At 36.9% G+C, this 14,224-nt stretch overlaps 1 protein-coding gene and 1 long non-coding RNA gene across 2 annotated transcripts; one reads left to right on the forward strand and one right to left on the reverse strand.

The window, feature by feature from the left end:
• The first annotated feature begins 238 nt into the window (after nt 1-238).
• LGALS9 (galectin 9) lies at nt 239-14,191 on the forward strand. Its single transcript, XM_072415444.1, has 10 exons — nt 239-400; nt 2,379-2,467; nt 4,551-4,743; nt 7,746-7,865; nt 8,560-8,604; nt 9,463-9,516; nt 10,451-10,486; nt 12,172-12,260; nt 12,714-12,879; nt 13,460-14,191. Exons 1-10 carry the CDS (start codon nt 374-376, stop codon nt 13,604-13,606), a joined length of 966 nt encoding a protein of 321 aa, XP_072271545.1. The 5' UTR covers nt 239-373; the 3' UTR covers nt 13,607-14,191.
• LOC140333657 (uncharacterized) lies at nt 307-2,054 on the reverse strand. Its single transcript, XR_011921409.1, has 3 exons — nt 1,990-2,054; nt 949-1,085; nt 307-426 (listed from the first exon to the last, which is right to left on the reverse strand). It is a non-coding gene; the product is annotated as an uncharacterized lncRNA (long non-coding RNA).
• Nucleotides 14,192-14,224: the final 33 nt, after the last annotated feature.

Here is a 14,224-nt window from a genome sequence, read left to right on the forward strand (position 1 = left end):
CTCCTGGGCACAAAGCAGCGGTTTGCTACACACCTGTGGTGCAGTTAGCTCATGGATTGCAGCCACAGGAGTATACAGGACAGTGGTGTGATTATAAATGGGACATATTACAGAATACAATTTACACGTTTTATTTACAGTACTGCAAATGTTTTTTATTAGTCACAGAGAGCACACAGGAGGTCAGCAGACATTAACAGGGCTGGATTACATAGGCTGAGTACACTGGGAAGTCTTGGTGAGGTTTTCTCTTCCTCTGGGCGGGTCACTTCACTACACCGTTATAAAGTGCTACACTCAGCCATTCCAGGTCATTTCTGCCTTTTCTATCGTTTAGCAGCCGCCCTAAACTTCTTCATCCACCCTCCTCAGCATGTCCCTCGGACCCATCCACAACCCGGTGAGTGCGGGGCCCGGCCCTGGGTGCTGTGAGGAGAAAGGGGGCAGGGAGGGGGTCCTGTCATATGGCTTCATGGACAGCTATAGGCAATATATATATATATATATATATATTAGTACTGCAGCTCGTCGTGTGTGTGTTTGTGTTGTGTGTCCCGGTTTGTGTGACATCTGTTTTGAGTTAGTCATATGACAGAGTTCATACAAATACATTCTCTATTAGTGTTCCTGGCACAGCATTGTATTGGCACACACAGCTCCCAGAACAAAGCTTTACATGGTTTTCCTGTATGTTGGCTTCATCCTTTCCTATTGTTCTCAGTAAATGATGAACAGATCACTTTCCTTTATATCTATACATTGATGTTGTTCACTAGGACACAAAGTGTTCACACAATTACCATTACCCAAATATTTGTATTTATAGATTTGGGAAAAGTTTAAATGGCCACTTAACATGTCTCATAAACAGTAAGAGAAACCTAAATAAGGTCCATGCAGGACTGGTGACACATCAGCTTTACCCTACATGAGGAACATCTCACCTACCCCATTTTATCATGCTTTGCACGGTGGCTCAGGGGTTAGCACTCTGGGCTTTGCAGCTCTTGGTCCTAGGTTCAAATCCCAGCCAGGACACTATCTGCATGGAGTTTGCAGGTTCTCCCCGTGTCTGCGTGAGTTTCCTCCCACATCCAAAAAAAAAATGGAGTAAGGTTAATTGGCTTCCCCCTAAATTGATCTCAGACTACATTAATGGCATATGACTATGGTAGGGACATTAGATTGTGAGCTCCTTTGAGGGACAGTTAGTGACATGACTATGGAATATGATAGAGCTATATAAATACTGCGTAATAATAATAATATTCTCTCACAAATACAAAGCTTTTTCATGGGAAAGGTTTGTTAAATCTGATCTCTTCCATGGTAAATTTTGCCCTAGGCTGCAACACATAATAAGATATGCAAAAAGTGAACAACATACTTTCTTAACGACATTTCTTCTCCATTGAAAATATTAATCATATGGGTTAAGTGTAACAAACTTTTAAGGTTTTGTGCAGACAAGCAGTGGGAACAGCAGTTCCTGGGCATCTCCTTGCAGCTGGCATCTTGCCAACCGCTTTGCCACCCCATCTGCTTTGTTTCCTAATGAATCAGCATTTCAATATATTACAGCAGGCGGCACTAAACTGCTTACTACCATCCCTTTTCATTCAAAATATGGTTTAGATGTTATATGTAGTTTCAAGAGCACAGTTCTGTTCACAGGTAAGAGGAAGGGGTCCCCCCTCCCACACACACACACACCTGAACTAGTCCTACAGAAAAGTAAACTGGCAACATTTGTATACAAATTAGTCTTCTACATTATTTGCTATTAAGTCAATTACATAATACATTGCCCTGGACAGCTTTTAAAATTAGATCAGTCAGTTTGTCAGCACACCTTCTGTAGACTTTAGGGGTTCCTATGCGCCTTGCTGAAATTTTTATTTATTTCATATTGCAGAAAATGCAACAGGAATGTCTGGAACACACAAAGATGGGTGAGAATACCCCAAACACACAGGAATTGGGACTTACAATGGGTAGATCTTGCCGTCCTCTTGTTCAAGACTCAAAAAGTCAAGGCTGATGCTCTATTTTTTAGAAGACTATCACTTTAATCAAATTTTGGGCTTAGTGCTTCAGATTGTGAAACAATAAAATAAATCAAACAATGTCTCTATTGCAGCAACCAAAACATTTCCAGATGTTTTTTTTCTTTGCAGTGCATAAACATCTTACAATTGTAGGATGAACTCATCAGCTATCATACAGCCTAAAATAGTTTGGAGGAAAAATGGGTGATTGTGTGAATGTTACCATATGATGTTGTTCTAATATGTAAAAATAATTTAAACAATAGCTTAATTATAATTACAATAACTACAAAATCTTTTCTTACAAAAATACCATCTTTGTTTTTTCAGCCTGTTCCATTCAACACTCATTTTCACAATGGCCTAAATGATGGGACTATAGTGGTAATCAGTGGAGCTGTCCTTCCTTCCGGTGACAGGTACGTACATAATCTCGACCGATGGCTTTCCATGCTATATATGTGTTTTATTTACTGTGTGGACAGGGTAAATAGCTTCTAAAAAAATTAGGCTGTGACAAACAAAATCCTTCATAGGGGGAACATGTAATGTTAAACGTACATTACAGTATCATCATCAATAGGGATATAGTATAAAAATTCTAATAATAAGGTGACCATTTTTTTAAATATGATTTATGGAGTACCTAAAACATACAACATTTAAGTTGTTTTTTTAATGTTGATTGTGGTCAGAAAAATAGTACCGACATGGCCAGCATGACCTTTCTTTCAGACAACACCTTATCAGAATAGTTCAATACCCCATTATATTATATACCCCCAATAATAAGCCCTAGACATCTTTATTGGAATTATATTATATATTGATAATCCACTAGAATAAGCACAGATGTTTGGATTTATATACAAATCATAATATGGTGGGAACAAGCTGTGGTACATCATGATCATGTTAGAAGGTGTGAAGCAAATTGTTTTTTGTGGTCATGGTGCTATAAAAATGTTAGCTTTGTCAGCAACAATTTGCAGTTTGCATCCTGGTAATAAAACATAAAATACACTAATCATGGAAAAAACATGCCATATTAACTTTTGGAAGAAAAAAGAATTCTGTGTAAATGTCCGTGTCATACTGACATGCAATCAGTTTAGTATTTGTGATTTTGGCATTTAAGGACACCTTTAAATTTACCTGTACTCAAGTTTAAATCTTTCCTTAACTTTATGCTGTGCTCTGCCATTGCACTACAGTACCACTGACACAATGGCCAGTAAAGGAGTGCACTATTAGTCATAGGTATTGCAGGTGACTTCACAGAACTAAAAAAAAACAAAAAAAACTACTAACAAAAGTAGCAGATTCAATGCAGAATCAGCTTCTTGGCAAGACTTGTACAAGTTTAAAATAGAGTACATGTTTACCTTTTATACAGGATGGATTTGCAAACTGTTTTAAACATATATTGGATACACCACTTCATACTTGTACTTGTCAGTCATTTACATTCACAAAGAAAGGAATAATGCATTCAGCTAAAATTCCGCATTCAGGGAGTGAACTGTCACACAAATGTAAATGCATTTTTCTATTTGTTTTTCTTTTTCCTTTTAAATTGTGAAATTAAGCTGCGTACACACGGCAAATTTTTCTCGCCCGATAATCGGTATCGGCCAATTATCGGGCGAAAATCTGCCGTGTGTACAGTCGGTCGTCGTCCATCGTCCGAACGACCGTCCTGGCGGATCCATGGACGATGGACGACGACCGATCCTAATGAAAGGGAAGGGGAGAGCGCGCAGCAGGGTGCCGCTCCGTCGCTCTCCCCCTCCCCTCTCCATAGAGCATGAACGGTGCTGTATGTACAGCATCGTTCATGCATCGTGCAGTCTTTTCTCGTTGGAAAGGATCGTGAAAGATCCTTTCCAACGAGAAAAATTGCAGGTGTGTACGCAGCTTAAGTCTACTATGAATGATTGCAAGTAGCGGTCACTTGACATCACTTGACTGAAAAGTATAAATGCTTATCAGTTGTAGCATAGAGACATTTCTGTAAAGTATGTGACTAAAGTTATATGGGTTTATTATTAATATTATTATATTGAAGTTTTATTTCCAGTGTTTACAGTAAAAAGGCTTTCTGTAAATGACAAAAGTTTAATACAATATCTACCAACTATATGGAAATTCTGCTGCATCCCCTTTACACCTAATATTGTCACCATAGCTTGTCTCAGGTGAAATCTGCTTTGTACTGCAGTCCCCAACAATCTGCTGTGAACCATCACTGTGAACTCCTATGGATAGCACGGTGGAATGCTGGTTACTAGTCCTCCCTTCTCCATAGAACAGTACAGTACATTGTATACAATGCTCATTTGTTCATCTGTCACTGGAAATGTAATATCTTGTATGTTAATCAGCCAAAGAATCTACCTAGATTTTGTTTTGCAGTTATATTTGGTATTAAGATGGCCTTTACACAGCATTGCTGCTGAATATTTTCCTTCATATATTCTGATTTCTTCTATAATTGTACAGGTTTGCTGTGAATTTTGAGTGTGGAAATAAAGACATTGCTTTCCATTTCAACCCTCGTTTTGATACCGGGTATGTTGTCTGCAATACGAGCGAACACCATAACTGGGGAAAGGAGGAAAACAAACGTGAGATGCCTTTTCGCAAAGGACATCCTTTTGAGATCCGCATCCTGGTTACACAGCATGACTACAAAGTATGTATTTATCCTTCATTTGTCTCATATGCCCAAACCCCCTCCCCTAGACACTGCAGGTTGGAGTGGGAGGGTTTCTGCAATAGATTGGGTGCTATCAATCCAGAAAGCAGTAGGCAGGCCCAGATGTGGCCAGGTGACAAGCTACAGGCTTGTGAATTGGTAATGACAATGCTGATAACCACAAACTCCTGCAACATTTTTATCTACTGTAGTGCAAGAAGAAACGACCATGTAAAAATAACAACTCTGCTCTGAATTCCGGAGCAGTGCAGCATTGTTGCCACACTATTACAGGAAGCTGCATTAGGTGAACCGCTGCAGTGCATATGTTTTTTTTTGTTTGTTTCAAAGTTTTTTAAAGATTTTTAAATAAAGTAAACAATACCATTACACAAAAAGTTTGCATAAAATAACAGTAAGATAAAAAAATAAACAAGCAAAATTAAAAAAGAAAAAAGGGGAGGGGTGAATAAGGGGGTTCAAAACAAAAAAAGAAGAGTGCCAACCAGTAACCAGACATCAGTAGAATAATCATATGAGGTCAAACATAGTTCAACACCTCTTAGGTTATGAAGTCTACATACAGCAGGCAATAAAGTAGTTTTACAATATTGACAATAAAAAATATAATACAAAAAGTGCAATAGCACAAGGATAGTGTTATTAACAGATTTAAAACTTGTGAGGTATACAGGCATATCAAGTTTAGAATGAGACCATAAAGGTTGCCGGGTAAAGGTAACTTTTTATCATTCACCCTCTTTGTAAACATTTAAAATTTAAATTGAAGAAAAAAGTAGGAGAAAAATGGGGGGGGGGGGATAAGGAGTTAAGGGTTACACAAGGAAGAAAGGGGGGGGGACCGTTAGGGTTCCCTGCTTGAATTATACATGAATATAAGCTAACCACAGGTCTCATGTGTTGTAGAACTTGTTAAGGTTGTTTTTAGGAGTACAGGTACAGGTTTTGGGTGAACTCAAGGCGAATAATGGAAGCTTTCCAGTTACAAGCAATGGTAATTTGAGCAGCTAACAGGATATATTTAATTAGTTAACTGTTTTGGAGCTATGTCCTCTATTTGGTAAAAAAGAGCACACTCAATTTTCTTTGGGATGTTTACCTGGGTGACAGAGTATATTAGGTCCAAAATGTGGATCCAAAATCTCTGAACCCTAGGATATCTCCACCAAGCATGGAGCACAGTGCCAGTCTGACCACATCTTTGAAAACAAAGAGGAGAGACGGAGGGATTGGCCTTATGGATCCTAACTGGGACCAGGTACCATCTCACCAAAACCTTACAATTGGCCTCTATTATCAAAGAGTTCAGAGAGATTTTTTAAATGGACACTGATAGATCCTGCCATTCTTGGGCACTCTGCTCCACCTCCAAATCTGACTGCCATTGTTTCAAATAGGAAAGTTTCTTATCATGTGGGAGGAGGGGTATATACTGCTGGGATCCTCCCTTTGGAGTCAGTTATAAAACTCCAATCTTGTGCTCTCGTAGGGTGGTTTCAACCCTTTAAGTTTATTTTATATAAAGGACCTGATTTGTTGCTAATGGAAAATTTCTCACGTGCATGTTTTTTTTAAATAAATAGTGCATAATTTAATTGGGAGGTAATAGTTCTATTCCAAATAATGGCTACATTCACTAAATAAATCTGGCCAATAATGGGAATGTAAAAATTCATCTAGTACTTCAAGTGCACAAAGGAATGAACAGAAAATTTCCAACCCGTATAGCTAAATGGGGTAAAACGGTTCTCAAACCACAATGTGATGAACTGGAAACTGAAAGGGGAAATAAATAAACCCAAAAGAGCAAAGTAAAAAGCAGGTGTAAAGCAACATGTTCAGAGTTGCACAAAATCAAAAAACTTGCTGATAAAACGTTTAGGACGTGTCTAGATTGTAAATGGAGTTTGGGGGGGGGGGGGGGTTTAATCGTGAGTACAAAAAAAAATACAGGATTCAACTGTTTTTGGTGTTTTTTAACTACATAAATGATCTAATTTATCTGCTAAGAATTACACAGGTGGCTAGACAAGACCAATATGGTGACACTTTATAATAGTGTACCATCATGTGGTAGTATTATTAGTATTATTATTAATAATAATTACCAGAATTTATATAGCACCAACATAGTATGCAGCGCTGTACACTGAATACTGATTTCATGTACACAGTTGTTAGTATATTAGTATGTTTCAGTTCTAATTTTATAGAAAAGGGGGGAAGTTGTGGAAGGGTTTATTAATCAACATGGGATACTAGTGGCATATTGCAGATCATTTGCCTACATGAGATAACCTCTGTGGGTGTCCAGAGGATTTTTGAAGAAACTAACCATTTAGGGAACCAGTTCTTTTACGGTTACTTCTCTCTCATGACATGGGAGTCAGCTATATGATCCTGAGAAACTGTTCACAGCTAAGGGGCACAAGTAATATTATTACTAAATTGGCTGCAGTTTTCAGATGGCCCCAGTTATAAAAGTAGCCATCAGCTGACTTGATCGCCAGTTCATGAATAGGCTTAAACTCCTATAATGTTTAACTACCCCACCTCTTAATAAGAGGCTCTAGAGATTACTGCTGGTAGTTTAACAGTGTCTGCATACAAACTAGTTAAAATCATCTTTTTTTAAGCCATGATCCACTTTGCTGCTTTTCAAAAAGTATGCCACCAAATTTGTTACAAGTTACATATTGAAATGCTTGGGAGTGCCTGATCACCACTTGTAAGTACAGTATGGCGATCAAAGCCCTGATCGCCACTATACAGAATCTGACTTTTATAAACTTGATGTTAATAAAGTGCTACTTCTTGGTAAATAGGTCCTTAAGTGTTGTAGTATTGTGAATAAATGTTACGACAGACACACCTGCTTTAGACCTGCACTACAGAAGATGCAGGGTTTTAAATGAATCTGTATATGTGTATATATGTTTATTGTGTTGTTTTCTATTAAAAGTATCCTTTCCTTCCAGGTTTCTGTGAACAGAAATCACTATTTGGAGTATCATCACAGAATTCCCATCCATCGAGTCAACACTCTAACAGTAAATGGCTGTGTTAGTTTGTCTAGTGTTGACATTCAGGCTCCAGGGGTAAGATTCTGTACCTTTTAATTGTGCCTTAATTTTCAATAGGATGTTTACTTGACCTTCACATCCTTGTGGAATAATTGTGGCCCATTTTCCAACACCATTGCTTCAGTTCATTGAGGTTTGCAAAACTTTCATTCTTTTCCTTTTCATCCATTCTTTTGTGGTCAGGTTAGATGATGAACAATTAATCAAATGCATCAGATTATCATTACCGTGATACCGTGATGGCATCCACTCACCCTCTTAAAGTGGAACCTCCCACTTTGAAAATTTCCATTTCAGGCAGGTCGCTATTATAGAAAGGGACAGGCGATGTCTTAGGTGTCTGATTGCACTGAGGAACATGCATGCACAGTTGATTGACATTAAAACTCTCAATCCCAGCCTCCCTTGCATGTGCTAGGAATGCATGAACTGTTCAGGTGTTACCTCATTCCATAAATATGTCCAAATGAGGGAAGATGGTGACACCATTTCGATGAAACGGGAATAGGTGAGTAGCGCAGGTTTAGTTCTGCTTGAATTCGTATGGAAATCGTAGGAGTGCCCTCAATTTTTACACTCTGCTTCTGCATGTTGACTTAATATTTAATAAATACACAATGACGTGTTGACAGGTTAGAAATATTAGGGAGTACTTTTTCTCATAACTGTGTGTGCATGTAATATTTACATTTTGCATTTTTTTTTCTAGGGTGGGTTTCCACCCCAACAGTTTCCAGGTGCAGGAATGTACAATGTAAGCACTTTACAATATTTTACCCTACAATGCCAAACCCTGCTGTCAATTTTCACCTTCGATGCTACATTTTTTCTTTACCTACAGCTTTAAAGATTATTAAGATGCTCTCTTCTAGAGATTGCACTTTAGAGCATAAAAATGCACAGACAGGAAACTGCTTAAGCATTGAAGTGCATTAGGGGAAAAAAGGTTCATGCTTGTGTATTTGCTTAAATGCCCAATAGCGCCTGTTAAAGGGCCCTACATGACCCCCTTTTCAGTATTTTTAAAAATACTGAAAATTTAGATTAGTCCCTTTTTGCTGTCATACACTGCTTGTTATTCTTCTCCTTAGGCTGGGTCTACACTGACTGTTTCCTTGTGAACCCTGCCTAAATGGCTGAACTAGTTTTTTTTTTATTTTTGCCATGCCTCAATAAAATGCATACTACAGTACTAAAGACCCCATTTCTATATATGATTGGGAGTGGTTGGGAACTGTTTTGTGCACATGTATGCATGTGGCTGCAGTGGATCGAGTTGCTTTTCCTGAAAGCAAATAGTCTGTTCTGGCCACACAATTGTATTTCCCCCCTGGGGGAAGGAACACATTTCAACCCAAACCACACAAGCTACCTTTTGACAGCATTGTAGATGAAGAGGGGTGGCTTTGAGTAGCTAGCAGCACAGTTTTTCAAAGTCTGAAAGGGTTCTGTTAATTTTTCCATTTCACGCCAATTTGTTTTTACTGTATTTATGGTTATATAGTCTAACAGAGATGTGCCTAATTCTTTATCAAATTTATTGTTTGATAAATCAGCATGTATTTTAATGTAATTATAATAATAATTTGTACTACTGTCATCATTCTTTCAGCCAGCATTCCCCCCACAGCCAGGATTTCCTCCACAGCCATTTCCTGGATGCAATGTAAGATTTTATGTATTCAAGTTAAACAATTCATCACATACTGTAATCCTGATAGTAATGGATAAAAAACTGACTTTCCCTTATACAAATTTGTTAGGGGCACTTGGTGTCAGAAAATTTGGAACACAAATTTGTACATAGGGTGGAAAGCCAAGTTCTATACATCAGTCCCTTTGAAACCTTACTGGCGTTTGAACTTTCTGTTTACAGAATAAGCTTTTATATTTTATTGCTTTTTGATTTTATTGTTTTTGCTGTTCCGTAAAGTGGTCAGTGCCTGACATCTGGTCTTGGGCTACGTACACACGTTAGATGTTTGTCATTGAAAAGGAACTTTTAACGATCCTTTCCAACAACAAAAGACTGAAAGATGCCTGAACGTGCACTGTACTGCTCTATGGAGGAGGGGAGAATGAGCGAGCAGTGGAATATTAAGAAATCTTTATTCATATATATTTGTAAAAATGTAAAGACCATTTTACCACTATTATATTAAATTAGAAATGCATGTCCTAGCATTGATATATAATATATATAATTATCTAAATTAAAATTATATTAATAATCTATTAATTAAATATTCCTAATTACTTTTTTTGGATATTCCATGTAGACATGAGTCTCAATTCACAAAGCATACATGCCAGGAGGAGTATCCTTCCTTTCAAGAATTTAAATTATTTTGAGTTCAATCCAATGACGTCTTAAAAATACAATCACAGAACTGAATATAAAGTGCCTTGTTAAAGCTTTGTGCACTGGACCTGTGGTATTTAAATACATGAGGATAGGTCAAAAAATCTCATCATATACATTTTTGGATTACATTAACATCACTAATTTTTTTACTAATTTCTTCATAAACTTAAATGGTACTGTTTGTATAAAAAACAAAAATTCCAAATTTTAACTATTGAATTTTTGTGTTTTTCAGCCATTTACTGCTGCACCACAACAAACAGCACATTATGTAAGTAAACTATATTTTGTAAATAAATTATTTATTTATTCAAAATATGTGCAGTTAAAATTATAACATTTATTGGCTAAATCTGTAAATTCATATTTGTTGCTTGACTGTAAAAAAACTTTTAACATGAAGGATCTTTAACAAATACCATATATACTAGAACATAAACTACATTGCCTCAAGTATACATCGAGGGCACAAAATGCAGCCTTCACGGCTATCATTTAAAATAGAAATGCCAATAAAAAGTTAGTAATTACATCCATGATGTGTTATTTTTAAAACACTTATTTAAAATGAGTAAAACTGAAAATCACAAGGGGAGGGCAGTCTGTTTATCTTTCTCTCCATTTTACTTATCAGAATGATTTTTACTTTTCAGTTGGTCATGATGGGTCAATTGCACCTAATTATTCTTTAGCAGATTATCGTAGTCCAACGGTAGATGGCACTGTGTCCTCATGTAAAGGTTGTTACAGGCATCTGGCCTGTCAAACCAGAGAGAAAAGCAGTCCCAGGGCTGCCAAGTAGGCAGTCACCTGTGTATAAACTATTTTTCCAATGACATTATAGGTTTATATTTGAGGGTATACAGTATCTCATCCCTGTGTCTTTCAAGCCCAGCAACACACTAACCTAGTTTGTTGTAGTGAGGCACACAAGAATTCTATGCATCATGAATCCAAAACAACCCCTTACCAAAGTGCGACACAACGTAAGAAGGCAAACTTTGAAGGTCAGGACTAGCCTTTTTTTAGGACCTTAAAGCTTTGGCTTTAAAATCCTAAAGTTTTAATATGTGACTGTAATAGCTTTTAGGCTATTAGGCTTGAAAATGCCACTTCATTCAGTAGAACTGGTCCTCCAAAGTCTATCCATACCAAAAGTGTCGGTTCTCAGCAATCTCCTGGGTCTCCTTCTTGCCTACAATAATGTGAGCTCAGAGGAAGAATCTGTAGGAGCTGCAGGGACTTGTGAAGTATCATTGTGCAATAGACTCTAGGGGTCCTGCGGAATCTGTGGAAATAGCTAGCATATACTCTTTTCTCCAACACTTATCATCTGCTTTAGAAACATTTTTCACACTAGGATCACTACTGTGAAGGGATCTTCTGTCAATGACAGCAAAGTGCACATTTTTGACAGAGTGGCAAGAGGCCAAGTAAAACTGCTCAACTTTTCCAAAACAGGGGTCAGGCCTTCCAGTACTATCTACCATTCACATATATTACCCTTTGAAAATTTTTACAATTTTAATTGAGGAAAAAAAAACACACCTCCCTTCCTAATCTGCCCAGAATGTTATGGTATCATGGTTCAATAATATTTTTGGTTTATGAAAAAAGATTGAATTTTTATTCATTTTTACACCTTCAGTCTTGTTCTTGGACAATCCTATTTACCTAAACACAATATATTTCATCCTGGTGATAGGATTAGGCAACTTCAAAGCTGCTTGGATGAGTGGTGAAATTTCATAAACATTATAGAACAAGTCCATATGAACGTGATGAGCTACAACTGGCTATGCCATAAGCTGGATCAATGAGACACTTACATCCGTAGTGGGGTTCAAAATAGTTCCCAACTTTTGCAGTTTACCACTCATCTGAAACCGACCTTACCTTACTGATTTTCATTTTAAGAACAGTTGAACTGTATCTTTGTTTTTATTTTGCATCTAGGTAGTGCCGTACAATACTACTATACATGGTGGCCTATTTCCTAACAAGGTGATTGTCATCAGAGGAGCCGTCACTGGACATCCTAAGAGGTAATATGTTATTATTTGCAGGCTGGTACCTACCAGAAATGCTACATTGTAGTAGATACTCTCCTTGCTAACATTTATCAATCTTCACATATTGTTCTAAACCTCTTTTAGATTCTGTTATGGCGATTTCTTGCTGATCCCAGATCAGAGCGAGTATTGACACAACTCAATGTGTAGTTAAATCACTCTCAAAACTTTATTGTTACATCGCAGTTTATATAGTCAGACAGCAGGGTGGAAGGCACTTAGTAGTTAGTCAATAACAAGAAATACAATTAACAACTTTGCTGAGCACGGAATGTCTCAAGGTAAGGAGTCTTAAGGTTAGGGGGAAGCAAATGTTGCTTTACTGATAAGGAGGATGTAACTAGTTTCAACTCAATTATCTACAAAATATAGCAAAAACACAAAAATATTTAACTTCAAGACTCAGAAAAATTCCTCTTTTTACAGATTCCATGTTAACCTGAAATTCCATGGTGGTATTGCTTTTCACTTCAATCCAAGATTTGATGAAAACACCATTGTTCGTAACAGCCATCTGAACAATAGGTGGGGAAAGGAGGAGCGTAAAATGTCCAGCTGTGGAATGGGTTTTGCCCCTGGCCAAAGCTTTGTGGTAAGATTTATAATGATTAATGGGATTGATACATGCATTGGAAGAGTTATGTAGCCAGACCTAATTTTCATCTTTTGTAAAGTTGTACAGCCCAATTGAAGTGTGGGCACCCACCTCCATTATCACATAATAACAAATAACCACACAACCCATTCAGAAAAGGAGCATTAGCTGCTTCAGTCCTTTTCTAGCTATGTCATGCCAAGTTGGAAAAACTGTACTTGGTATTAACAGTTACGTTTAGAATACGGATTATGTTTAGTGGACTTGTGTTCACAATTATCTCCTTCTCATGAATTGCATGCTCAGCAGAACGGAGCACAATCGTTTATGTAGCACTCTGCCTCAGAACTTTTAGTTCAATGCTGCCTGCACACTCAACCATCTCAATTTCCTTGGTCACCTTTAGCAAACACTTCAGATATTGAAATGTCTCATGAGGTAAATGGCACATCAAAATACAAGAAGTAAATAATTATATATTCATGTTTATAAATTATTTTTATCCATGTTGACTTTTTATGTTTACTGGGGCTCTAAATTTAAGTTTTAAAATGGTTTTCTTCCTTCCTTTACACAGATTGAAATTATTTGTGAACACCATGCTTTCAAAGTGAACGTTAATGGGAACCATGTGTGCAATTTTAATCATCGTGTGCCACATCTTCATGAAATAGACACACTGCAGATTGAAGGCGATGTTGTCTTGCAGCACATTCAGATTTAAATATGATAAAATGTTTAGTGTTCTCCCTTTTAGTACTCAACTGTTTTAAACACCTTTATATGTATACTTCCTCTACAGATTATTGCAGATAACAAGATATAACAAAGACACAAGACAAAATACATACTGTCAGGTCTTTATAAAGGTTTAAATCTACATAAATGGGTATAACCCATATTTACATTAAAGTAACATTTGTAAAGGTTTTTTACACATAAATACTATTTTCTTGGCTGCATCATTTTTGTACTTCACACAAAGGACTAGTTGTTCATAAAATGCCTGAAATGTTCATATTTGTTCAATAATTTCAACTTATTCTATAATGTGTATACCAGCAGACATGTTTGCAAATGTCATTGTCATTTCATACTTTCTTTTCATACACTATTTTTTTTTATAGAATCCCCTGGGTATAAAGTCACAGGTTGAGAAACTATGATATACAGACATCTGTAGTTTACTGACGTGTTATGAAAATGCTTTATTTGTGGCATAAAAAAATTATAACCCAGAACAATTTAATGTTATGGTAAGGACCATAATTGCAGTACCAAAAGACCATAAATAAACATTTTGCTATAACTCATGCATTTGGTATTTTATTTTCTAATAGAA

This window comes from Pyxicephalus adspersus, chromosome 1 (genome assembly GCF_032062135.1).
Source record: "Pyxicephalus adspersus chromosome 1, UCB_Pads_2.0, whole genome shotgun sequence".
NCBI classification, from domain to species: Eukaryota; Metazoa; Chordata; class Amphibia; order Anura; family Pyxicephalidae; genus Pyxicephalus; species Pyxicephalus adspersus.

Bases quoted from the DNA above. Each gene is read 5' to 3' on its own strand.
- LGALS9 (XM_072415444.1), top strand. From the start codon at position 374: ATGTCCCTCGGACCCATCCACAACCCG. The intron at 2,468-4,550 runs GTACGTACATAA...ATAATTGTACAG, and splicing joins GTCCTTCCTTCCGGTGACAG to GTTTGCTGTGAATTTTGAGT. The intron at 12,261-12,713 runs GTAATATGTTAT...CTCTTTTTACAG, and splicing joins GTCACTGGACATCCTAAGAG to ATTCCATGTTAACCTGAAAT.